This window comes from Sclerotinia sclerotiorum, genomic scaffold (genome assembly GCF_000146945.2).
Source record: "Sclerotinia sclerotiorum 1980 UF-70 scaffold_34 genomic scaffold, whole genome shotgun sequence".
Classification (NCBI taxonomy): domain Eukaryota; kingdom Fungi; phylum Ascomycota; class Leotiomycetes; order Helotiales; family Sclerotiniaceae; genus Sclerotinia; species Sclerotinia sclerotiorum.
The window spans coordinates 75,549-100,465 of record NW_001820802.1 but is presented as its reverse complement, the minus strand read 5'-3'; the positions used below and the strand labels follow the sequence as shown (position 1 = coordinate 100,465).

General features: G+C 43.7%; 10 protein-coding genes across 10 annotated transcripts; 4 read left to right on the top strand and 6 right to left on the bottom strand.

The window, feature by feature from the left end:
• Nucleotides 1-1,112: 1,112 nt before the first annotated feature.
• On the bottom strand, nt 1,113-1,907 carry SS1G_14485 (hypothetical protein; the record flags this gene model as incomplete). The annotated part of the gene is made up of 1 exon (XM_001584538.1): nt 1,113-1,907. One exon carries the CDS (start codon nt 1,905-1,907, stop codon nt 1,113-1,115), a length of 795 nt encoding a protein of 264 aa, XP_001584588.1.
• Nucleotides 1,908-2,255: 348 nt separating this feature from the next.
• On the top strand, nt 2,256-2,523 carry SS1G_14484 (hypothetical protein; the record flags this gene model as incomplete). The annotated part of the gene is made up of 2 exons (XM_001584537.1): nt 2,256-2,286; nt 2,381-2,523. The coding sequence occupies 2 exons, from the start codon at nt 2,256-2,258 to the stop codon at nt 2,521-2,523; spliced, it is 174 nt and encodes a 57-aa protein (XP_001584587.1).
• Nucleotides 2,524-2,851: 328 nt separating this feature from the next.
• SS1G_14483 (predicted protein) lies at nt 2,852-2,986 on the top strand (the record flags this gene model as incomplete). Its single annotated transcript, XM_001584536.1, has 1 exon — nt 2,852-2,986. One exon carries the CDS (start codon nt 2,852-2,854, stop codon nt 2,984-2,986), a length of 135 nt encoding a protein of 44 aa, XP_001584586.1.
• Nucleotides 2,987-7,012: 4,026 nt separating this feature from the next.
• On the top strand, nt 7,013-7,183 carry SS1G_14482 (predicted protein; the record flags this gene model as incomplete). Its single annotated transcript, XM_001584535.1, has 1 exon — nt 7,013-7,183. The coding sequence occupies one exon, from the start codon at nt 7,013-7,015 to the stop codon at nt 7,181-7,183; it is 171 nt and encodes a 56-aa protein (XP_001584585.1).
• A 2,921-nt stretch (nt 7,184-10,104) lies between these two features.
• SS1G_14481 (predicted protein) lies at nt 10,105-11,034 on the bottom strand (the record flags this gene model as incomplete). The annotated part of the gene is made up of 4 exons (XM_001584534.1): nt 10,105-10,114; nt 10,232-10,366; nt 10,416-10,519; nt 10,930-11,034. 4 exons carry the CDS (start codon nt 11,032-11,034, stop codon nt 10,105-10,107), a joined length of 354 nt encoding a protein of 117 aa, XP_001584584.1.
• A 1,672-nt stretch (nt 11,035-12,706) lies between these two features.
• SS1G_14480 (predicted protein) lies at nt 12,707-13,877 on the bottom strand (the record flags this gene model as incomplete). Its single annotated transcript, XM_001584533.1, has 3 exons — nt 12,707-12,852; nt 13,075-13,233; nt 13,706-13,877. 3 exons carry the CDS (start codon nt 13,875-13,877, stop codon nt 12,707-12,709), a joined length of 477 nt encoding a protein of 158 aa, XP_001584583.1.
• Nucleotides 13,878-14,308: 431 nt separating this feature from the next.
• Nucleotides 14,309-14,461, top strand: SS1G_14479 (predicted protein; the record flags this gene model as incomplete). Its single annotated transcript, XM_001584532.1, has 1 exon — nt 14,309-14,461. One exon carries the CDS (start codon nt 14,309-14,311, stop codon nt 14,459-14,461), a length of 153 nt encoding a protein of 50 aa, XP_001584582.1.
• Nucleotides 14,462-16,894: 2,433 nt separating this feature from the next.
• SS1G_14478 (hypothetical protein) lies at nt 16,895-19,755 on the bottom strand (the record flags this gene model as incomplete). The annotated part of the gene is made up of 5 exons (XM_001584531.1): nt 16,895-16,925; nt 16,966-18,436; nt 18,522-18,572; nt 19,143-19,261; nt 19,745-19,755. 5 exons carry the CDS (start codon nt 19,753-19,755, stop codon nt 16,895-16,897), a joined length of 1,683 nt encoding a protein of 560 aa, XP_001584581.1.
• A 1,580-nt stretch (nt 19,756-21,335) lies between these two features.
• SS1G_14477 (predicted protein) lies at nt 21,336-22,448 on the bottom strand (the record flags this gene model as incomplete). Its single annotated transcript, XM_001584530.1, has 4 exons — nt 21,336-21,409; nt 21,717-21,763; nt 21,827-21,968; nt 22,436-22,448. 4 exons carry the CDS (start codon nt 22,446-22,448, stop codon nt 21,336-21,338), a joined length of 276 nt encoding a protein of 91 aa, XP_001584580.1.
• A 665-nt stretch (nt 22,449-23,113) lies between these two features.
• Nucleotides 23,114-24,799, bottom strand: SS1G_14476 (hypothetical protein; the record flags this gene model as incomplete). Its single annotated transcript, XM_001584529.1, has 5 exons — nt 23,114-23,454; nt 23,513-24,237; nt 24,287-24,470; nt 24,525-24,660; nt 24,728-24,799. The coding sequence occupies 5 exons, from the start codon at nt 24,797-24,799 to the stop codon at nt 23,114-23,116; spliced, it is 1,458 nt and encodes a 485-aa protein (XP_001584579.1).
• Nucleotides 24,800-24,917: the final 118 nt, after the last annotated feature.

Below are 24,917 nucleotides of genomic sequence, written 5' to 3'. Positions count from 1 at the left end.
GCATGGCAAACTAGAATTTGAAAACGTCACCTACTTCAACTTAACTTCACATATTTTTCCACTTCTCCTTCCAAATCTCTCTGTAACATTCCTAATCCCACAACTGCGCACTGGCAGTTTTCATCCCCACAAGCCATTTGTCAATTTACCACCGTTTCAGGTCCGTCACTCTTCTCATCAATCCCCACACTCAAAAACAACAAAAACAACTCAAACTACAAAAAAGCCTATTCAACAGCAGCCCACAACTCAAATTTCATTCCTCAACACTAAAGTCCTCCACGCAACAACATCAACTAACACGCAGTCAAGATAGAAGAAATAATCAGATGCAAGCAAAGAGGAACTTATGAGTCTGAGCTGGCGTAAAAGAACTGGTCAAGCAGTAAGCCTTGCCGAATTCAATCCAATCAAGCTCAGTATGGGAAAAAGAAGAAATAAAATAAAAACATGATGAGAAATCCATCAGCGAAGCACGTAAGAAACACCAGGATCCGCAACTGGCAAGATCATATACCCATCCATCCCAATCCATTGCTAGTCCCGTTCCTTGTTACCCATTTACCCATCCATTCATCCATCATGCCATGACCAGAATTCCCACAAAAGAAAAAAAGTACCTGAGAACAGACCCAACTCCATCAACGAAATCCGATATGTTTTTTCCCGTTCCATCCTAGACCAGACATAGATGCAAGTTTTTCACCATCCATTCATCTCATCCATTTGATCCCTCATATATGCATGTGATATCGTGTCAAGATGACATGAACGTGGTGCTGTTCGATTTTGTAGTATTCCCCCATGTGTATCTCCCAATCAAATGTGTGAATATGTCCCTTGAGCCTTCACTCCTTTCCTATTCCTTGCGCCAATCAAAATGTTTGCTGTAAACATATCAAGCAACCGAGCTATGAGCCAGTCCATTATACTCCAGGTGATCATTGCAAAGCAGGTGACGATGAGACTATGATGCGCGAAGGGTGAATTAAAATGAACGGCGTCAGATAAGGGAAAAAAAAGACAAGATAAGTTTTACGAGTGCTGCATCCTAGTATTGCACGCGTATTGTATCGCAAGTTAAATGGCGATCATTTCTCCACCTCTAATGGCTAGCTGATATTAAGCTCCTGCGTCAGTGCCATTGTTGGAAAATATCCCTTCGATTCTGGAACCCCTTCCCACCTCCCACAATGCCTACCCAAAGCATCTTGCGCACCACTGATACTAGGTAGAGAATAACCACTCGTATTATATTCCTGCTTAACTTTACCTGGCGCATATTCCGGCAGACTAGGTAATTGATTTCGTGATTCCTGGTCGTCCCATAGTCCAGCTGGGTAGTACAAGTAGTTGGGAGCATCCTGTATATTCTTTGCTTCTTCAGCGGAAAGAGTGGGCTCCATGGGAATCTGAAGTGGCCCAGTGCGATAATGGTGTGATCGACCATCGTAAGAGCCGTAACTGCTAGAACCAGGAAGCATAGAAGAAGTGCCAGACATGGTAATATCGCCTGGAGTGCGAGAGGACCCGCCAGATGGTGTGTATGAGCCGCCTCCACCAGCACCTCCAGCACCTCCGGGCCCAGAGCTTGCGTTGCTACCTCTTCGTTCGCTTTGGTAGTGGCCGGGCGAGCGACCACGAACAACCATTGGTGCGGACATGCGGACCGCAACTTTCACCCAGCGATCTGGATGATTCTGGTTGTTTCCCAGGTCTGCAAAAAGTTCCACCAATAGATGATAATATTGCTGAGCCGCTCTCCGTTTTCCATTATTCGCTGTCGCATTTTTGAATTGGATACGCTCAAAAGTCGCTTCGGTGGCTGGGGTGTTTGGTGACTGGCCGAAGGATCCATCGTACATTCCACGTGGCCCGCTGCCAATTCCGTTGTCGCCACCATACATGTTATGTGTTGTATGTGGCCGTGGGGCAACCTGATGTCGAGGTGGCTTTTCTTGTGGTCCTTTGTCTCGTTTCGGAGTGTGCTGGACCAATTCTATGGATTTCCCATCGCGCGTATCCACCACTGCAGCTATGGACATCGCAAAATTTTGCACCTGCGGTCTCATCCCACCAGGCAGCAAAAGATGTATACTTCCTGCTGGTACAATGGGTTGAAGTGTGAATGAGCAACTCAATGAAAAGTAATTTCTTCTGTAGCAAGTCCAGTCGTTCTCGGCCATGAAAAATCCCTTGTCGATTTTTGCAAAGATTTCCGGGTTAATAATCTGTCCGTCAGCCGCCTGCAAGGTATGTATGACTTCTGTTGGATTAAGAGGAGGGGTGAGTTGCCCTCCAAGCTGAGAACCCTCCATATTCGTTGGACTTGCGAAGCCGCTGGTAGATGGTGATAACGGCACGCCTCTTACGGTGCCAGAAGTTGACGGAGATCTGGAAATTCCGTCCGTTCGACGTAAATGCGGTGTTGCACCTGAGTATAAATCTCGTGCGCTTATTGGTGATTGTGGGTGTGGTAAGGCTGGTGAGCGTGAGGGTGGTGCCATTCCAGGGGAGGAGTGACTGTGCGGATAGATCATTATTATCTGTGCACAGAAAATGATGGTGTATCGAAGTACTTAAAAGGGGGGTGGAAAGGTACGTACATAGAGTTCAAGCGGGGCTTAATATCGGGCATAGAGAATAAAGGATGAGCTCGGAGAAAAGTACGAGTTGCTCCCACCTGAGTACGTGGGACCGTTCAGCGGTGACTGATAGGCATGCGCGTATGGGGGGAATGGGATATTGGACGGGATTGAGCTTGGAATCGTGGGTTCTATCGAAAACACAGGGCTATGAGAGGTACCGGGATCGGAACTGTATCTGAGCTATCAATCAGCCACGGGTCTGCATGGTTGTGAGACCAAGTAAAAATAAGGTTCTGAGGGGACACGGTCTATGGGCTAAAATTCTTCACGGCGGTAATGATGCCCAGTTGGACTGCATATGTATGACAGCCAGCACAACCGTCAGTGGTACAAAATAGCGGGGACTACTCGCGTGATGCGAACCATTGCGGAAGCAAAGGTGGTTTTGGCTTGATTTGAGGCTTAAGCTGTGCAACCACTGGAGAAGAACCATGACGAGATATGAGTCGTGGCATGTTCACCACACCAGCTTTAGCGCTGATCGCACAAGCGGTAGATGCATGCATTATTTTGAAACGAACGATAATCAGAGACACCTCAAGGAGTAGCGTATGTGCCTAAATGCAAGGTTGACGGGGGGTACATCGGGAGAAAAGAAATGACAACAAAGTTTGGGGGGCGGGGTTAGACTTACCGTACTTCATCTGGCGCTGCAATCAAATATCGCATCCCCATATCAGAGGGTGGTTGCGGAGGGTGAACAAATTCCTGTCTTGAAGAGCTGTCAGGCTCTGGTTCGGATCCGACAATACACGAAGACGAATGCCCTGAATAAGCGGCTAGGTCTTGGATATTACCAGATTGAGAGCACATGAAGTGATCGAGTGTTATTTTTTGAGGTGTAAGGACTATTGGGTGAAATGGTTAGTATCGGATGATGGAAAAAATATCCGAAGAGATTTAAGATATTAAGATAGGTTATTGAAATCTTCATGGATAAGAAGCATAAACGTAAGAAGCGAAGCAGGAATCAGAAGTCAGAACAGAAATGAAGATTTCAAGGACGACGATTGGGTAGATAGTGAATTATGCCGTAAAGATGTGATTAATGAAGTACTTTTTCTGGGGGAGGGGAGGGGGAGGAATTTCTGGCAAAATGCAGATTGGATATTAAGGGGTGGGATGTATAACGTTTTTAGGATTAGGCTACTTTGTGCGCCTCTTCCAAAATCTCAACATTCAATTGAGAGAGTGAATTGGAGGGTGAATTGGGAGGGAAGGGAGGGGAAGGATGAATTGTGGGGTGTGTGTGTGTGTGTGTGTGTGTGTGTGTGTGTGTGTGTGTGTGTGTATGTATGTGCGTATGTGTATGATGATATTGAACGTCGCACCCGGAAATTTTCTTTCCATGGAACGTTCCGTTTGACCAATTCACTGTCAGGGCCCGGCATTACACTGTATTGCTCTGTGTCCTGTTCTTTTTCAGGTGTGAGATGTGATATATGAGGTGCAAGGCGTAAAAGTGTAAAGTGTAAGGTATGAGGCATGGTGTATGAGGGATGTATGAGGTATGGTGGTGAATTGGTATGATGATATGATGATATGGTGATATGATGATATGATAGAGAAGACCAATTGGAGGAATGGAGAATTACTACACCAACCATTTCGCGAAAATTATCAACGACACCCCCCAAAATCAATAAGAGACGAACTCATCGAAATTATTCTCTGACTTCGACCCCTTTTTTCAATAAATGTTTTTTTGAAGATATATTTAAAAAAAGAGACGAGAGAATGGTTTTTGTGGAGGACACAAGAAAATTCAATTTGCTTTCGTGCCCAAGAAATATTCCAGAAAATCATTGAGCTGAAAGCTGAAATGGAAGGGAAGCAGGGACGTTATAGTTTTGGTTGAAGAACAGAGAGATGCGTAGCAGAAAGAAAAAAGAAAAGGATTAATGGTTGGCTTACTTACTATCGTTCATTTGCAGCCTCACACTCTTCAATCTACGTTCCACGATAATCCTTTGCTTCTCTTAATAAAAAGCTTCGACGTCAAGCCGGATATAAATGAATGGGAAGGATCCTGTCAAACGATAATGCCGATTCGGGGTGGGGGAGGGGAAAAAGAGTACTCGAAAGGATGGAAGTCGTGAGCAGAGATAGAATCCTCTTATGATGGAGATTGTCTAATATAAAGACAAGACAAAACAAAACCAAACAACGGTTTATCACCGTCGTTTCGTCCCGGAAGATGGGGTTGAACGAAGGAGTTGTTGATGGGAGGCTTTTTCTTAGCGGAAAATGGATGGATGGATGGATGGGTGGAGGATGGATGATATTAGTTGATGTTGATGTTGATATAGTAGTTGGTGCGAGTGTAAAGAGTGGCAGACGGAATATCCAGTACGGTAGACGATAAAATGTATAGGCGATAAAATGATTTGGTTTGGGATTTGGATCTCAAGCCAAAAAATCAAATGGAAAGGAAGAAATTGGAGCCGAAGCCAAAAGCCAAAAGCCAAAAGTCAGAAGCCAAGAGACAAAAGATAAAAAGCCAAAAACCAAGAGCTAAATAGCTAAACAGCTAAACAGCTAAAAGCCTAAAAAGCTAAACAGCTAAACAGCTAAAAGGCTAACCCCCAAAGCCAAAGCTAAAAGCTAAAGTTAGAGCCAAAGAAATTATTATCTTTGCAAAATAATTCAACCCCGGAAATCTTTTTCTTTTATTTTCTTTGCTTTGCTATTGCTTCCCCTTCCCTACTCTTCCCTTGTCTTGTCTTGGTCCTGCTATTTTCCTGCTTTCTGAAAGTCGCCTTTCTTCGCTGCAAGCTACTGCTTGTTGCTTGCTACTCGCTGCTACTGTACGTGCTTTTGCGAAATTACACACCAAGAAAGCAAAAGAAGAAATGGCGTTTCCTATTCGTCGTCTGATTACCATGTAATGACTGATGCGAATGCACTGATGCAATAGGTTTGCCGAGTCCCTGTAAAATTGAAATTTGAAACCTGGGATGGGCGATTTTGATATGGGTCGATTTTGATGGGGTCTTGACGAGCCTTGTCGAAACCAAGCTAAACAGGCCTGTGATGGAGGTTGGAAAAATGGTGAGAGTGGCTGTCTTGCGCCGGTGATCTTCTTCTTTTAGCTTTTAAGAATACCATTAAATACCCCTTGAAGAAAGCCCAAAATAACCACCAAGAGTACAGTGCTCAGCGAAAGTTACGCTGAAGCGTCGCTACCAGTGAGTGGCTGTGTGAGATATTTGAGGACGAGGGGGGGATCTTGAAAGGAACAGGGGGCGAAAACTTCCAGATAGAGTCTTGACGGCTGCAATGAAGGTGGTAATATGCACGAAATCGCCAGGAATACCCTCGCAGTGCCGTCCGTACTTCTCAACGTCCGGTAAGGAGATGTTGAATTTTTCTTGCTTAATTCTTACCCGTACCCGGCTTATTGTTTCGAATGCTTACGAGCAGGGGATATTAGAAAGCGGCGTGTGATGATCGAGAAAAAAAAAGATGGTGTGAAGCCTTCTCAAATAAAATCTACAGCCTCGCAACCAAGGAAAGCTGCTCTTGATTGATTTTCTATTTTTCCTTATTTGATTGGTTTCTATTTCCCAATGACTTTCGAGGAAAACTTGCTAGTCCAGGCGTTATTGTCCTGAGCTGCACTGCGCTGCGCCGTATCGCCCGTTTTGTTTGCTTAATTGCTTGCTCTTTTCGGCCAACCTTTTTCGCCCTTCTGGGTTTTTGCCTTGTCGGGGAAGCGCAACGGTATGGGTAGCTCCGAACTTTGATTGTTTAATGTTGCTACCTGACTTTTCGGGGGTGGTAGTTGGCGTCTCGTGGAAACTGGAACTGGCTTCCGATGCTGACAGTGACGGTTTAGTGCGTCCTTGGTAGGCTGGATGTATATGGATGTGAAAATGGATAATCGAGATCCTAGAACGAATGCTTGTTGATCCTCTTTATTTGGAGGCCAAGTCCAGATAAAATAGAGTAAAAGCGGTCCTGGAGTAGGGCAACCCGCGTGTAGGCAAGACTACGCCGATTATGAAAAGGTTCCAGATTGATGATAGCTTGATTGAGGTAGGTACAGTACGGTAGGTTGTATGGAAGTACCGTAAAGTATGCAGGTGAAGATCTGTTGGGGATAGTGGGTATGCGTGCGCGTGTATGGGTTTCGAATGTCTTAACGAGGTAGATCGTATGTACTTCAAAGAACTTCAACGGAGCAATTTGAAAAAAAATATAATTGGAATTGAAAATTTTTCCACCTTCTCTCCCGGAAATCCGCTTCTTTTGTTTCGACCTTTGCTTCGGGGATTAATCCGATCGAGTTCAATTGAAACAATAAGACTGCGGAAAATTGCAGAAATTTCTTGAGAACTAATGTACGAAAACTGTTGGTTATGATGCAGTTAGCCTACAAAGCATTTCTTAGATGGACTTCCGATCAAATGAACAAGGATAACGCGCTCGACTCAATGCAGGAAGGACGATTTCGGGATGGTGAAAATGATTTGTGGATGAGAACTAGATATTATGCTCCTCCACCAAAAGGGTATAACGTGGCTGGGGTCTGAAATGCACGGCTGATCCAATGCACCGGTTAATGCTCAAGGAGGATGATTGTGATAAATCAATGACAACAACAATGACAAGAGATTCATGTACTGACGGGACGAGTAGACCTTCGATTCGTTGAGCTTGAACGTATGAATGAAGAGCGGCGGTGTTCTTGACCCAGAATTCCAAGCTTAATTAGCAATATATGGCCCCTTGGGCTTGCCGCCAGAGCAAATTTGATATGTAGAGTAATGATGTGTGTATGGATGGAAGTCGATATCCTTGATGATGACTTGAAACGTTTTCTGGTAACGTAATTTTATATTGACGCGAGATGATGTTGAAGGGGCAGGATCTTGCAGATTAATGATATTGATATGTATGGGTATATTGCAGGTTGCAGGTTGCAGACTTTCAACGAGGAGAGATGCTGAGATATATGATACTCAAATTTTTGATACTAACGCCGTCAAGTTTGGTTGAAAAGTCTCAGAGATATTCGTTGATCATCAGCACGTGGGTTAGTCAATACGTCTATCTCTTTAGTACGTATCAGCTCTTTCTCTTTCGAGCAGGTCGGCTTGATCTATTGCTATAGAGAGTTCCAACCTCCTAGAACTGGATTTAATGTTACCAAAGTCGGAGGTACCGACAAGATACTCGTACAGAGCTTGAATCAATAAAGCTTCCGAGGCAACAGGAACGTTGCACAGGATCAAGAGCACAATGATGATGGTTTTGGGAAATCGACTAAGACTTTGATAAGAAGGACTCGAGCATATTAGCTCCTCTCAAGCTTTACTGACAAGTAACTCAAGACTTAACTCAAGATCGTTGCCGATAGGGTTTGGGGCCTAGATGAGAGCCACTAAAAATATATAGAGCTCAAAGTTAAAGCAACAAGCTGTGACGAGTTTTCTCCGCATTAAACAAACTTGCCCTTGAACTGAGGGTTCTTCGATGCAGGAACACAGTATCTAATTGTTGAAACTCTATCTAGATTTGGTGGAGCATGTCTGTGGATGATCTACCAAATCTGAGCTATCATATCAGGTACTGCCAAATTAGGGTCGCCCGAAGCATCTTCGAGAGCCTCACAAGATTTCTTTTTTCTGCAAATCATCAGCGGCGCACGGGGAAAGATTTACTTAGTAACCTCAAGCCAACTTAAAATGAGTATCAACAAGCAAGGCCTGTAGCAAGGTAGCTGAGGTAGCTAGTTCTGATGTGCATATGGAAGCGAGAGCAATCATTGGCCAATAGGGGATGCGGCATGCCAGAGAATTTACCAGCTTTGATCCTCGAAATGCATCATCCATAACAACTCCAACATATCTCACTGGTTGGTAAATGGGAAGGAAGATGCAGCCCTCAACCAATAAAAACTCTTTGGTTCTCTTTGCAGGGTTTTACGGAAGAGACCTTTTTTTTTTTTCAATGTGGCACTGCAATATTAACAAGTTCAGAGTTAGGCTTGTTTCGAAGGCTGCAGGATATTCGAAATTTCTTCTCGTTTTTCCTGTAGATGCACAGATTTGACGGTTTAAAGATTTTTGAACTCAATATCATGAATGAAGTTGCCTGCTACCAAATTTAGAAAATTTCTTGCGCGATTTTTTTACTAGTTTAGAATCGATTAGCGTATGAGGGGAAGTCCACTATTAGGATAAGTTTGCGGATCTACCCCAAAGTCCAAAGTCCAAGGCCAAAGGTCAAAGCCAAGGTTCAAGGTTCAGGGTTCATTCAGTCCGATTCACATTACAGCACACTTTTCGCAAATTTTCAGGACCCTAAAAAATGAGATGGTGCATTCAACTACCGACACTTACTTAAGGAGGTAACTTACCGGACCCAACTCACTTCCCTATTAACCTAAATCCAAAGGAAACGAAAAGGGCCTTCTCTCCGTGGTGACATGGCACTATTTGAAGCCTTTCCGAGTCTATTGTCTCAGCCCCTCAGAGTTATCGTTGATATCAGAAAGGAGTCAATAGGAGTCAGTGGGAATCCTTCATCAGATGGCAGGGGCTTGTCGTTAGTGTACTTCAGGGACATTAAGATACAATTCGATAGATTGCCTAGTTTCCAGGTATCAACAATAAACCCACGCCTTCTATTATCGTCCTCTTTAAACCTTACTGACCGAGTCAAATGGTTCAGGCGTGGGGCATACCACGGCTTTCATTCATAGGTAGACATATCAGCTGCTTCACTAGGCCGCGCCATGTTTGACATTTTTGACATCTCTTAGCTGGAAATCAAGTTGACGCTAATGTGTATATGGACCCTTTCGTTCATTTGCCCTCCTAACTCGATCCTCCTTAGTGAGGATAATGTAGGATGTCGAAATTACGTTGTTTTGTTGAAGTAGATCATGGTCTCGTAAAACTTCCTGCCCCGGAAGGAGCTCCACTAAGTCCTGATGAAATGCAATATGCCGGCAACTATCTTTCCGCATGCATACGACTCCATAACTCCTTTAACAAGAGTGCTAAACTCTTAGCCCGAGCCATGACGGGGAATCCCCATGGCGTCTGTTTGTCATCTTCGATCTCAAAATCAATGAGTACTCATCTTAAATCTTACATGCTTGTTACTATCAAAACCTGGGTACCTTAAAAATTCACCTCTAGGATTAAAGACATACTTGCTAGGGTGCTTTATATGCCAAAAAATACTTTAGTTAGGGCTTAGGAGGTCATATCAGATGCATCTTCTTTCCGACGTTGGTTTCTGGGTCTATTGCTGTACCAAGGAGTAAGGCGCCAGAAAACAGCAAACAGAAGGCCGAGAACAACCAAAGGAACCACCATTACATTGCCCTTCAAGGGTTAAAACATCCGCCATAACTTTTCATTTCTTCACGAATGGGATTCCTCGTATTCCAGAGATTATTACGGATAAGCCCTACCAACAGTTCACACATCGATTCGCCCTCTCACATGCGGCTAAGCCTACATACAGAAAGGTAAGTCACGCACATATAAAATCTGCATGAAGGAGGATGGTCGATGCACGAACCCGGAACACAAGACGCCTCCACTCCAAGCACGTGAATTTCGTACTCATTCCACCCCTCCCTTCTTCTCCCCTTTTGACTTGTTAAAGTGCACATGGACCCAAAGATTGCATTTCCATCTTTCCAGCCAAATGCACTTAAGATTACAAACAAACACTTCGCTCCTACCAATTCATTCATTCTATACTTGGATCAGTATTATACCAATTTCATTTTTATCTCTTGCATACAACCAAGTTCCAACCCAGGTTGTTTCGAGTCCAAATAGATTTTTGAGGAATTCTAGATTACCAGCAGAGTTATCGATCTCCACTACCTTCTCGACCTTTTTACTCTTGAGTGGAAAATCAAGGCAGGGTCAACAGCACTGCTTACTATTGGTTATTGGACTCGTTGAGGAAATGGGCAAAGCCAGAGCAAGTGATAAATGATAGAATGATTCGCGAACCCCAGTCTTGATTAAAGGTTTTGTATTGCTGCTGCATACCATCGAAAGTAAGTTGTTGGCTCGGGCCGGGTTTTATTGTTTCTCTCAACGGTTTATGGTATGCTTATTGCAATATAGGGTAAAGACCCCCGGGACCAAAAAATTGTAAAGTCGCTAGGCCTTATTTGATAAGTTTTCTTTCAATTGGTTCTATCTTGAGGTTTCCAGCTTCTCTTGAAGAATCCCAAAGGTAATTCTATCACTATCCTTCATCCCCCATCCCAAGAAATTCTTCATAATCGTATTGTACGTTTCACCACAGCGGCACTGTCGTGTCCAATTTGTGTGGTGGTATGCGATCTCTGTGCCATGTGATAAATCGCTCCCGCTCGAGACATAAACACCCCAGGTAGCACATCCATTTGTGGAAGATAGCCAATTAAGAAAGGCATTTACATCTGCAAGATGCAACTTATACGTTTCTCAACAAAAAGTTCTTATGCCTCTCCCTTTGGCTTCAATTTGATTGGAAATCGACCAACGGTTGTACATGATGATTTAGATGTGCCGTTGATTGGCATAGGTTTCGGCTTCTGCTCTTAGGGCCTAGAGACAAGTAGATAAGGGAGGAATAGTGGGAACCTTATGGCTTGCCTCTCAATATAACGTCGACGAGGAAGGGTACCGTAGTCAAGATTGGATTGGGAAGTGCGACAAGGTCATTGTAGCTTTATCCTTATGATGATTAGCTTAAGGGGGATGTTTTATTGCTCTCTACAAGGAATATCAACAAGCAATGCATCAATATCGGGAAATGTCTGCTTTAGCGAGGGAAGCAATAGGGTGCATCCGGAAGGTCACTGATCAGGGATAATAACTAGGCCAGCAGAAATACCAGTTTCCTATTGATATAAGATCTGCTGCAGGTCTGGGATTGCGAATCGTGCCTCTTATGTTATGGTATGCTTTGGGCCGATTTGAGTATGGATACGGCACTATGTACGAAGAGTATCATGAAGAAGCCAGCTAAATGAAATCAAACTAAATGATCGTCAGATAAAATCAAATTAGAATCTAATATCTAATATCTATTATCTGATATTTATAATATCTAATCTTTAATATTTAATATCTAGATATAGTATATAATACAGGGCATTATTTTTATTTTCCTTTTGTAAGACTACTTCAAAAATCCCGATCCTTGGGGACTTCTGTTCCCCCTCATCCTTGTCCACATGGTGCATTCCGTGCTAGAATTTCTAATGGTTGGGACTATGCGGGGCCAATCTGTGAAAGACGGGACAACAATATACTGAAGCCAATTAAAATGATGGTGAATGAAAAAAGCGATGCAAATATTCATATGATTATTATGATTATTTAGTCACTGATTAAAACATTTTGAAAAGTAATCCAAAATTACTAAATAACTAAGACTTACAATCCCCAGGATCTGGCAAGGTCAATCAATCAATATGTGGGCTTAGTTCGTACGAGCTCATTGATATCGTCTAATTGATGATTCGCCCCTTCATCACAAAACCTAACTCTATTTCCCATCTGGGCTGATTGTCCTTCAATAACCTCACATGTGCATGGAAAAATCCCAGCAAACATTCTTGTATCTTGTACGCTTAGGCCTTTCCTATTCAACGTTTATTAAGGTGGACTTGTACCGAAAAGAGTATTGATATTCATCCAATCATCTCCACTTTTTCTCTCAGAGCAACTTTCTTTTTCTCCTAGTTCAGTTTTTGTCATTCTTCTCTTGTTCTGTTTCATCTCTCGCTTCCAAGCAATAATTACCCATCATCATCTTTCCGTCCCGAAACCTTTTTCTTCATCATCCGGCTTCCTATCACGATATGTACATCATCTGTATCAAAAAGCCTCAATAACTATATCAAATCAGGATCAGGATCAATATGACCATGTTCATGATGATCTCTAATCTAATCTCACGAACACCAAGTGCTAGATTTGTTCATCCCCGCCGCTACCCGCAGCGACAACAGGATTCCCGAACAATACTTGCGCCTCTTTTCGGTTTCTAACCTTAAACCCCGGAATGTGAGACCGTTTCTTTGACATCTACATTAATCCGAGTCTCCGGTTTCGGGTCCAGAGTCTCGGTTTGTCCTCGCTATCTCTCCCGCTTCTCCTTACATTGATGATGCCAGTCAGTAGTCTGTCTACCTTATAAGGTTTGAGGCTTTTAAGTCGACAGTAATGACTATCTACATAGCAGGTACATGCATGTCCATTCACAAGATACGAGGCGCAGTACGGTGAAGTATCCATAGAGCAAGTTATCAAGCAACTTCCCCTCGTATCCCTCCAATCATCACTTATCACAATAACCAAACAATGGCCATTCTTCAGCAAGATGGCGACGCACAGATCTCCACCAATATTTCACCCTGTCCCTTCATCTTTCCTGAATCAATCACCAACATTACACAGCATCCAGCCGCATGACCAATGGCTACACAAAAGTTTCGAACTAGGCGCCATCAAGCCATGAATCGGCTGAGAGTCCGGCTCCATGAGGTTTTCGGTTGAATTCCCGTTTTGTTGGTGTGTAGATTCGGCTTCGTTGCTTGCGTCTGTCACAAGTACTAGGGATCTTTCAATGGAAAAAAAGAAAGGGGGAGGAAATCTTGATTTTCTTGGAAAATGGGGACATTTCTTTTACCTTCCGATTTGCTAGATGATAATGTGGAAGAGAATTCTGTAATATGGGTGTGCTGATGCGACTTTTGAGCGCAATGGGGGAGAGATAGGTAATGGAAATGGTAAGAGGAGTCAAAGATTTTCGTGATGAAATGGTATGATTGGTGGCGTTGAGATGAGTCGAGGATCTTTCAGATTGACAATCGTACTTCAATGGTTAGGGTTAGTGTTGGGCTGAGTCTGAAAAGAATTGAACACAATGGAGATGATTCAATTTCCGTGTTACTCGACCTCTTCTTCAGATGAATGGATACGAGAATGATCATGATACATGATAAAGAGGATTGAGGAGATCGAAGCTGGGGGTTAGGCCAAGGAAGGCTAAGGATGATTTCGTTTTCGTGAGATGGGTCTCACTCACCATCTCGCGGTATCTACCATACTGCTTGTCTAGCGTGGCCGCTGTGTAAGGTATTGGCTTGGATGGTATGGCTGCGGTTGGAGTTGGCGTGGGGGTCTGAATCATCACTCGCGTCAGGAGTGTCAGGTGGGTGTTCTCTGGGACCTTTACTGCAATCTTCAATTCCATTTTCCCATCTTCCACTTTTAACAATTACCATTACTAAGGGAGACATCTCCTGCTTGCGCAAACGTATTAGGTGACTCAACATGATGCATATCTCAAGCAATGGCAAGGGGCAAGGCACGGCACCATGAAGTGTTCAAGGTCTAAGTCGTTGGGCGAACATCCATACTATAGCCTATTCCATACAGCACATCAAGATAAACAATCACACGCCACTTCCCTATGCTTCCCTGATCATACTTGACAACAGTGCATAGCAGATCCAAGAACCATTCCCCAATAACAGACAGAGAAAAATTTCCATGCGCCTACATGTTTGCTTCATGCGCGAAGCCCGAGCCCAACATCTCGGATCCTCTCGTTAGTGCTCCACTGAGCCCACAGCCTGCGTCGGCATAACAATAGCATCACCGTGGCAAAGCAAGCAAACAAAAATGAACAAGCGAACGAGGCAAAACAAGACAAGACAAACTAGCTTGCAGCTCTTTTCTGCACCTGGCCCAAGTATGGCAACCTGGAAAAGAAATCACCCTAATGCAGATATACGTGCCCGTATGCGCGTGCGTGTCAGAACTATATTCAAATGAGTGAGGCAAAGCAAAGTAAAGCAAAGCAATTTCCTATCTCATCATTCCACTGCTGAAGTGGGACTCTCCAGGGATAGTTTTAGCATGGAGTGTTTTAAATCGCTATTTGCAATCCCCTCAATCCCGGGGTTGCACAAGGCTGGTATAGTTCCATTTTGGTTGGGTTGGACTGAGATGAGGATGCGGACATGCTCATGGATAGTTGGTAATGAGGAGGTGGATCTGAGTGGGTGGGTGGATAAATGATGTGATTAGGTTAGAGGGTTAGCTACAAGGATAGGAACTAACGCGAATGAATGTTGGGGGCGTAATGCATGTATCTTATGTTATACAAGCACGGAAAAAGAGATTAGATGGCGGTGGGAGAGGTTGGCGATACTGATGACGAAGAACTAGAGGGGAAGCAAATTATGTTACATCAGGAACGTGTTCGAATTTCTTCACCGTCTGTCTCCAACTACATGCTTCACCTCATAATATTTTCGAGACTAGTTTCTGCAGTCTCCCATGTCGGTTCTGCCTTGAAGAGATGGTGCTAATCTAAATACTATCTACCTCAGTCATCAATCATAAGCTTTCGGGACTCGAGCAGACCCACCCATCTCAAGTGATAGCGACACCGGGAAATCTCGAAGCCGAATTAAATTTGATGTCATGCTTCACTCAATCAACTGTGAAATGTATGTCTAAATAAGGTTCTCGCACCACACTACCACCATACGCAGATCCCCCATTCTTAAGTACCCCAGTCCACACATTGAGCAAATCCCATCCGTACGCTAATAGAATTCGGCAATAAATCCGAAAGCGTGATCCGAAGTCCAAAGCTTGATTTGATATCACGTATACCTACCTACTAGGTACCTATCTTCGGTAGCAAATTTGCGTGCGGGCAACATTTGAAATGGTCTAAAAACAAGGGACGTTTTTTGACGTAAAGCTGTCGAAATCTCAACAATGTCATTCTGCAAGGTATATCCATATATATTTCTCTAGGCAGGCAGCTTTTTCTTGAATATGCTCCGCCTTTTTAGCATCCTTCGGCCCCACACCGATGTTGGTCTAAGCAACAGATCTCGAGATTAGCTCCCTTTCGAAGCTTAATTCACTTGTGCACAGCCGACCCGCCCCCTTAATGCTTAATTCATGCTGCCAAAGAAGCGAAGTCGCGACTGGTTGCGCAAGACTTTTAGTCGCTAGTTCACTGATTGACTGCTAGTTTGAAATTTCGCTATCAGTTTTTATCTTTGGCTAATTCGTTTCCGCTATGATGCTTCTGCTCTATATATGGATTTAGGAATGAGATGAGGGAAAATGAGGCAAGGAGAAATGGAGGGACAGGCTTCTAGATAGGGATTTGATATCAATTAAAATGAATGGAGCAATGAGGATCGAAGCACATGAAAGACTATGACGCATTGAAAGAGAGTAAGAATAGAAACATGACCATCCCTCAGGGAAAAGAGACTCAAGAACAAATGTATCGCAAAAGAGCATGAATTATTTTTGATCAGTGTTGGATCCCTGCGCTTCCTTAACTTGCAAAGTATAGAGCTAGATGGGCTACAACGTTGTATTATGACTGAATTACAAGATCAGCACTCGTTCATTTTCGATTCTCAATAAAGATTCCATGGCTACGTGAATTTACACCCAGGATACCCGAACTCATTGTCTCCATAGCTTAAGATTCTCCGTCGATTTTAATGTCTTTTCTACATTTTACTCTTCTCAACTCTTTTCACCTCACCTCATCCCATCTCACCACACATCTATCATTTTTACAATGAATACGTCAACCTCAAGAATCAGACATCTAGCAACAGAAGTCGAAACAAGAGAGCAAGAAGAGACCTAGCTTTAACTACTAGAATATGATAGATATAAAAGTACATAAAATTACCTGCATAAAAAAGCTGAGATTAGAAATGCTGATGCTAAGCTGGCCCCCTCCATATATTCCTCCTGAACCGAATCCGAGAAATCATCAAGATAACTTTCACATTGAGACTGTCTATACTCCGGTTGCAGCATATAGAAGAGATATTAATCCCTAAGGTATCTGAGTGCTGAGAATCAACTGTTGATGCCACTGGATTGAAGATACCGAATGAATTCAAAATATCAAAAAAGGCAAGGTGCCTGCCTATAAGCTCAATACCTATATATAAACCCAATTTATAAATTTGAGCATCTCTGATTCATCGTCTCTTACAACTCCCAATCTCTTAGCCTTGATATGTGAGGGCAGGGCGTGCTACGATACTGAACTTGGCACCCAGTGTTGCAATTTCCTATTTTTGGCATAAAAATATACGCTATGAGCATTTCATTGATTAACTTATACTCGCTGTACCTTATATACAAGTCCACGTTCAAGAGATCCCATCATCTAACTATCCATGTATCCCGCTTATACCAACGTAATGCTCATCAACCAAACGCCATGCGATGCGTAATCAACCTAGGACTCCCAAGCACTATTAGCGATTGCTGTAGCTAACTCGTTATTCCAATTTATAGTAGCAGCACCTGTAGCAATCGATTCTGAAGACTCCTTAGGAACCCTCGATCTAATCCCTTTAGGATCCGGATCGACAATGATATTCATCCATTGCAACCCTTTGCTTTTTCTCATCCTATTGATATAATGCTCGACATGCAACCCATCCGATATAGCCTTCCCATAAACGTGCTTCTCTTTTTCAGACCACCCTTCAAAACCAGACGCCTCGGAATCCAGATCATCTTCCCTCATCCCACTCCTCAATATCAAAGTGCTCAGTCTTCTCCACTGATTACCCCAATCAACCCCATTGACATCCTCTAATGCTGGTATCCAATCGATGCATCCTTCCAAATCTAAATACTCAAGTCCGTAGACTCCGCTCGCTACTTTCTTCAATACCAATGCGGACTCCGAAAAATCTCCATCTAAAGTCCGTGAATACATATTACTAGCACCATATTGAATATCTCTCCTTCCGAGTATCGGAGACTCAAAAACAGTAGTGTTTGAGTTTGGTGTAAGTGAGGGAGCGGGCCAGTAAGCCAGAGAGAGGTGAGTAATGGTTTTGAGATGGGGCGTGATAGCGAGAAGACGAGGCCAAGAAATAGATCGTGGAGGATGTGAGAGTGATAGATGGGTAAGGTGTGGAAGGATTGCTGGTAGAGATCGAGGTATTGTCTCTTTATTTATAGGAGTAGCTGCGAGAAGGGTTGACAGCTGTTTCAAGCTAATCGACCTTCCCACTGATCCACCAAGATCCAATCGAAAGAAATCATCATTGTTCCCTCCAGCAGACCTTCCATCAGCTTCTTCTTCCCAATTTTCCGTCTCTTCCTCGATTCGTCCTTCTTGTGCACCTGTACTTTCACTTGTGCTTTCTTCCTCTAACGGCGAAACAAGTAGGCTCTTCAACCCTTGAAATCCAACCCCTTCCTCCGGCCCATAAACTGCGATATAACTTAAAAGCGCCATCCTCAACCCTACCGGCAACATGGACAAGTTATTTGACTCATAAGCACTCATTTCCTCCCAGTCCCTTGCCAATCCTCTTAAACATATCTCTAGCAGGCTCCTTCCCCCGTTTCGCCCATTGCCATTCATGCCATCACTCAGACCAGGAAAACAATCCACCGCTCTCTGGAATAATCGGCCCTCTTCTCCATTCTGTTGTAAGCGGAATCGCCTTCGCACATCAGCAGGCGCATGCCTACTTCCTTCAAGCCAACTTCTGGGTGGAGCAGGGCCTGCTGGAATGCGACGCCCATTGGCATCGAAACGCCGACTGTGAATGGGCCTGCGGGGAGTGGGGGAAGGTGTTTCGGGATGGGAGAGGAGATGGCGGATTTGAGGAGGGAGGGTATGAGAAGAGGGACTGAGCGAAGAGGCGGCGCGGAGGTGTTCCGTAGGAGAGATACCAATCTTGCGGGCGGAGTTTATTAAATCGTTGACGGATGGAACATTTTTATCTGTTGCACAATTAGCACATTAGTGTGAATGATCAGTAGGAGGGTGGCGGGGTAAATTAGGCTTTGTTCAATATGAGGGACGTACTTTGTGATGCTGATGCCAAAGCGGAAGCATTAGAATTGAGTGATGGATGGACTGTACTGGCAGGTTTAGAATACTGTGATGTAAATCTTTTTTTAGGCATGAAGAATAAGTTCTGTGGTTTGATAAGTTTTGTAGTTTTGTTTTCAATTTTAAGGACAGTTCGGGTGAGAGACTTAATACTTATGGCGTTGTTGGGGTTCCATATATTATTTATTGTAGGTGCTTCAGCACGGTGCAGCTCGCAGTTATAGCGTCATTAGGCACTCTGCCCCTGGAGCCCCGGAATTTTAGAGTCACAATAATTGGCGAGAGCGATGAAGGAGTTACGCTAGATTAGCCTAGTCAACAGTGGGGGATTTGCGTTGGGTTTGATGACTCAAAATCATCATTATTAATTATCACATCCACTCCACTTAACTACTACTGCTATTAATTGACTCATATTTACGGAAAGGAATAATAGAAGAAATTCAGGAGATACATACGGAGTCATACTGTGCAGTTGGTCAACGATATGCTCTCAGAAATATCGGGCACAGCCAGCGAAAATCCTGCCGCGAAGCGTCTACTCTCAATATCTCCTCCCTCAATCATCAGGCGAAGCTAACATTTCATACTCACAGCAGGTCCTACTATTAACTGCCGTATCAAGGGGTTCGAGGATGATAGATACTCCGGCCACATGAGACGACTTCCTTTTCAACGTCATGCCTTGGAGGATTGGCTCTCTTGATTGAGTGCTGAGTGGTACTTGAAAGGGGAAGTTAATATCACATATTATATTTGCAATTGCTCATGAGTGTGAAGGCTTTGATGGGATCTGGTAGCCTTACATTGAGCCTTGGATTACTCAATGGGTCCTCGGCCTTGGATCACCATAGATATTCTTAAAAGGAGGGAAAATCATCTTTCTTTGGCTTTGCTAGTAAAAACAACCTCGTTTTTCTCTTTCGTGTTTTTGTTTGTCCACATCGTAGTCTGCAACGTTCGTCTTTGTATGGTAGCTAGGTCTCGCCGCGAGGCGGGTTTCATATATCAGACACGCAGCACGGCGTGCTTGTGAATACCGTGTGAATCGCGGACGACATCCAAGGACGGTCGCGGGAGATGCATCACGATGTTAGAATAAGTACAAATTTTATAACAGTAAAGTAACGCACATTCAAATGAGCAGCATCTTAGCGTTATGATGAATAATCTGTGAAGTGAAGGTTAGATCGTACTTTCCTGACATTACTTTGCCAACTAACTTCTTAAAATCATACCAAAATATACTCTAAGACTAGGAGTACTGCGGCTAAATTCCACAACGCCTCATCCATGCGAGCACCCAAACTCGGGCTAAGAAGCCCCCTTTTCCAGAATATAGACTTCACCCTCGCCACCACACTATTAACTCTTCCTTCCCCTCCGAATAAATGCATTTCATGCTTATATATAGGTTTAACTTCGGGAGTTTCAGTTAATATGAGTCTAGTTGAATGATCCGGTAGTTTCCTCTATTTTAACTTGTACTGCATCAACCAATTTCTCCTTTGATCACTATTCTCTGAGCCGGAACGATTCTATTCAGCAGATCTAGTCTCCCAATAAGTAAACACACGGTGGAACTATTCATGAATATATTGCCGAGTGTTCTCCTAGACAAAGCACATGGAAGAAAAGACGAGTACTCGAAGCCTCAAATACGCTACGCTGATGTTGAAGTTGCCTCTTCTTAGAAGAGAGAGTCAAACATCAGAACTCGGATCTTTTCTTTAGTCCACCATCTACCACCAAATTTCTTAATGTCCCAGACATAGGTCGTGGGTCTTCATCCGTCACAAAACAAAACTTTCTTAGTCGAGTCTCTCAGTTTAGCCAAGAGCAAACCTGAAACTATCGGATGATCTGTCAAAGCTACTCCCGTTCACGACTAGCAAAGCGATCGTTTCAACCACAGGAATCGAGAGGGATGACTCCATCTTAGAAGACCTTTTACATGTCTTGACGAACTCTACAGAAATAGTTGTCGATGCACTTGACCTAGATCTTAAACTCGATTTTCAAAATTTAACTGGTCATTTCGAGATGGACATTACTTTCGCTGCAGCCGGACCTTATATCTCCCCACTATTTACATCAACAAGTCCTGTTGATACAAAGGTAAATACAAGCTCATATTCAACTCCGAGAACGTTCTTGTTGATTTGCTAATATAACCAGCTTAACGAAAAGGATTTTGCTGGCCTGATATTTGCTATTGATCTGGTCTTCATAGTTATTGGGCCTGCTGATTTCATCACTGGTTTCGAGGTAGAATTTTCGCATGATTCTTATATCATACTAAACTCACTCGATGGAGAACTTGTGTAAGAGAACCTGTGAGTGATTTCTTGTTTTTACCATATCTCCACAAATGCTTCCTGCATGGAATTTAACAAAACACAACAAAGGGATGAAAGCCAGCTCGATACTAGGGAAATTCAAGTCAGGAGCTGCCTACGTTACGATGGCTCTCTAATATAGAAGGAAAGCTGGTGTCTTTGTGGAAGCCTTCAAACACACCTTCAAATTCGAACTAGGTGTATATATTGACGCTCTCAATATACTTGCATTATGTATTAACCAGACAAGCCGTATGATCTTAATTTCATTAAGGATTTCTACAGCAATGTTGGCGCCTACGCGGAAGTCGTCGAGGCAATCAATTTTGTTACAGGATAAGCTGGGCCTACTGCCATGGCCACTATTTACTCCGCGCCTCTAAATTCAATGTGCTTCGTCAGTCCTGCTTCATCGACTTAAAAGAGCCTTCCCGTCCTCGTCAACAAGTCAACAAATAATTCCGAGACCAGAGTCCCAAACACGCTCCAAAGAGATTACAGCTAAGATATCACCCACGAAGTCTACGTCAGACGAGAAAGCATTAGAGAATTCTACCACATCGTGTTTCCCAGCCAAAACAACGGCAAACGGAACTCCGCCACCTTATACAAATTCTAGCAATTTCACAATTACAAGAGCAAGGCTAACAGAAACAAGCTCGCAATCAAGCACTCGCTCGAGCAAAAGACTGACCGTAATTCTTAGTGACTCAGTCCCTGCCGATCTGCAAACCATAGCTGTTAACTCCACAAGCATTTACACCATTCACGATTGTGCAACCAAAGCCGTCCGGTGTCCATCAAACATGCTCCCTCCGATGGTACTCACAGAGACCATTCGGCGATACACCACCGTTTACCCATCCTCCAAACTTCCTACAAGAAAAGTTCCCACCAACCTTTCAATCAGCGATCTATATCCAGTTGCAACCAGCATACTTTCGGCCCTCAGCACCAACATACCACCTATCAGCATTACCAACAACGTACCACTCATCCCCTATTCTACAACAATCATTAAGAAAATCGAAAGAGCCATCATCTATTCTATTACTGGCATCTCCATCGCCTGCATATTGGCCTACCGTTCCCCAAGTTCTCAGCCGTCTAGACCGATCACATCAAGGACTACAACTAAAGGACACTAAGGAAGCGATTATCCTCTTAGTAGCAGCACTTCTTCTAGCGGGACAGCTCACTGGAGCTGGTACAGTTTCTAGCAGCACAGTGAATTATACCTCAACTCTAGAACCATCTTCGACTCAAAATATTTCTACCAACAAATACAACTTCGACATCGGATAAAAAACACCTTCTAGTGGTCTATGAAGCCCGTACCAAGTGCCAGTCTGGACGGTGAATATAGAAGAAAGTATGAAACATCAGCACCAGTGGTAAAGCCTAGAGATGATGTGAAGAAATCTGGTGTCTTCTTCCGCAAGATTTTCCATCAATTTCGCTGAGACTAGTTTTGTCTTCGTAGAATTAGCAGTGATGATTATTTCTCGACGAGATTTGATGCATTAAGATTCGTAGAGATTTACGTACGAGCTGCACACATGGCTAAGTTCTACACTTATTGCAGTTTTGATTTAGCAATTGATTTTTCAATGATATTTATTTATACTGTGCCGAACATATATGTATATCTTGACTCCTTAGCCAAATAACATGTTGACAACCTCTAAATTACCGTAAAATACATACGGACAAGTAGAAGAAGTGAGATAGTGATCTTGCTCGCCGGATTAGGCGAATAATGTGATGGTGCTTGAATATGTGCAAATAGAAGCTTCATGATACACAAAAATAGCTACCTCGTCACACCGGATGTCAATGGCTTAGAGATCCGATAAGATGCCTTGCTAACTATCGTTTTGATTTCACCTAGTATACTGTTAATCTTAATGTAAAATACATCTGAACTATCCATCGCCTTCAAGTTTTTAAAGCTTTCAACCTGAAGTTTCCGTGTACTTTCAGACATCAACATTGGCTAAATTAGCCGCGAAGAATACAACATCCATCTAAATTGCAACAGACAAAATATATACATAACACAATAAATGAATTACCCTCACTGATTTCTACGAGGATTAGGTTTTACCCGGTCAGCGATCTTAAGAGTCTGTCGTCTCGTTCTTAGATTTGCCATCAATAATGCCGCATGTCACATAAAGCTCATACCAACGCCCGACTCCCCCATCTACCATGCGCCACCATGATTTAGCCGTTCAAATAACTTCTGATGGCACCTTGAAGTTTGCTTGCACCCTCTCCGAGGACTTGTGTCAAATTTTCCAAATCATCACCGGCTGTGACACCAAATTTCCTCACGAAGTCCTTTGCGGCAGTTTCAAGATCTCCGTAATCTTCTCCCGTCTCTTCTTCTTCGGGTCTTCCGAAGTAAGCGTTGGATGATATAGCTGTAGCTCCTTCGAAGCCTTGTAGACGAGTCTTGGCTTCTGATTGTGCGCTCGGGTCGAATGATCCCTTGCCGAAAAATTCGTCAGAGGAAATGCCCTTTTGGCTACCGAACTTTTGACGGGCATATTTCTCCTCGTCATCTGCGTAAATGTTAGCCTGGAAGTAAAAATGTGGTAGCCCATAAATGTGATGCCATACCTTCTTTTGTAGCCTTGATAGGTCCCACGGAGCCGAAACCACCCATCTTCTTTTGTGCAGTAGCTGCAGGTTTTGCGCCTCCAATCTGACCAAAACCAAGTCGACCCATACCCATTCCGAGCCTTTCGACCTCACCATTTGATCGCTCTCTGCTGTGGCCATATCCTGCCCTTCCCGGGCTGACAGGTGTTGGCGCGGCAATGTCTGATGTCTTAACAGCAGATGACTTCTTTGTCGCAGCCTCTTCAGCTTCAGGGTCATAGCCTAATTTCTCAATTCTCTCGGCTTCCTCCTTTGCTTTTCGCTCGGCAGCATCAAAATCGATCGCATCGCCTGTGACCTTCTTCGCACCCAACTTGGTTTTCTTGGCACCGAGAACATTGGCTTTTCGTGGTCCTGCCCCCGTCGTGGTCCCTTTGCGCAATGCTGCGGACGATGTAATACGGCTAGCAGTAGGCGCTGCAGCTGAGCCTTCTGTTTTTCCGAGTGGCGATGTTGCTCTTGCGATTCCATTACCAGCAGCATTGGCGCCAGCGTTGAGAAAGGGTGAGGGTGTTCGCCCGACGACAGGTGGTGTGGCAGTTCGAGATACTGGAGGAGTTGGTCGTTTGATCGATGGCTTATCCCAAGAAGAAAAGAAGTCGTCTTCAGGTTCGCCGGCAGGTGTGGAGGTTCCGTCAGCAGCATCACTCGCAGCATCAGTAATGACAACTTCGTTCGGGTATCTATACGATTGTCAGCATTGATATGTAAAACCTCTGGAAGATAGCATACTCTGCAGCATCCTTGGCAGCACGTCTTTTCAATTCTTCCTTGTATTTGGTGGCCGCGTTTGACTGGTATTTAGTTTTAGGGTCCTTGCTGTTGAGGGCTGCGGTTCCTCCGTTCGATTGGAAGTATTTTGTAGCAGATTCGTTACCACCAACTTTCATAACCCGTAATTGATCCCATTGCCATTCTGGTCACCACATTAGCCTCTCCAATCTGTGTCAAGGTCGTCCGCTACACATACGGTCAAGGTTCGTCGATCGTACAAAGGAGATGTGAACCCCTAAGTTGCGATGATTCGAGGAACAATCAAGGCAGAGGTAAATTCCAAAAGGCACCGAAGTCCATGTTGGATTCTTTGCCCCACAATCAAAACAAATCTATTTCGCGATATAAATCAGCATGTGCATCATGGTTGAACTGTTGGAGAAGGATTGTCTTGCGTACCCTGTTTGCTGGCTTTGTCTTCAACTTCTCGAAGAGCTTTTGTGATTGTACCTTCGAAGCAAGAGCGGCCATATTTAGGAACCTTAGAAGATGTAGATATTGTTTGTGAAAGTTGATCCAAGTTGTAGAAACGAGACCCCTTTTACGTGGTCAAATCCAAATTCAAATTCTTGAGTGGTCTAAGGGACGG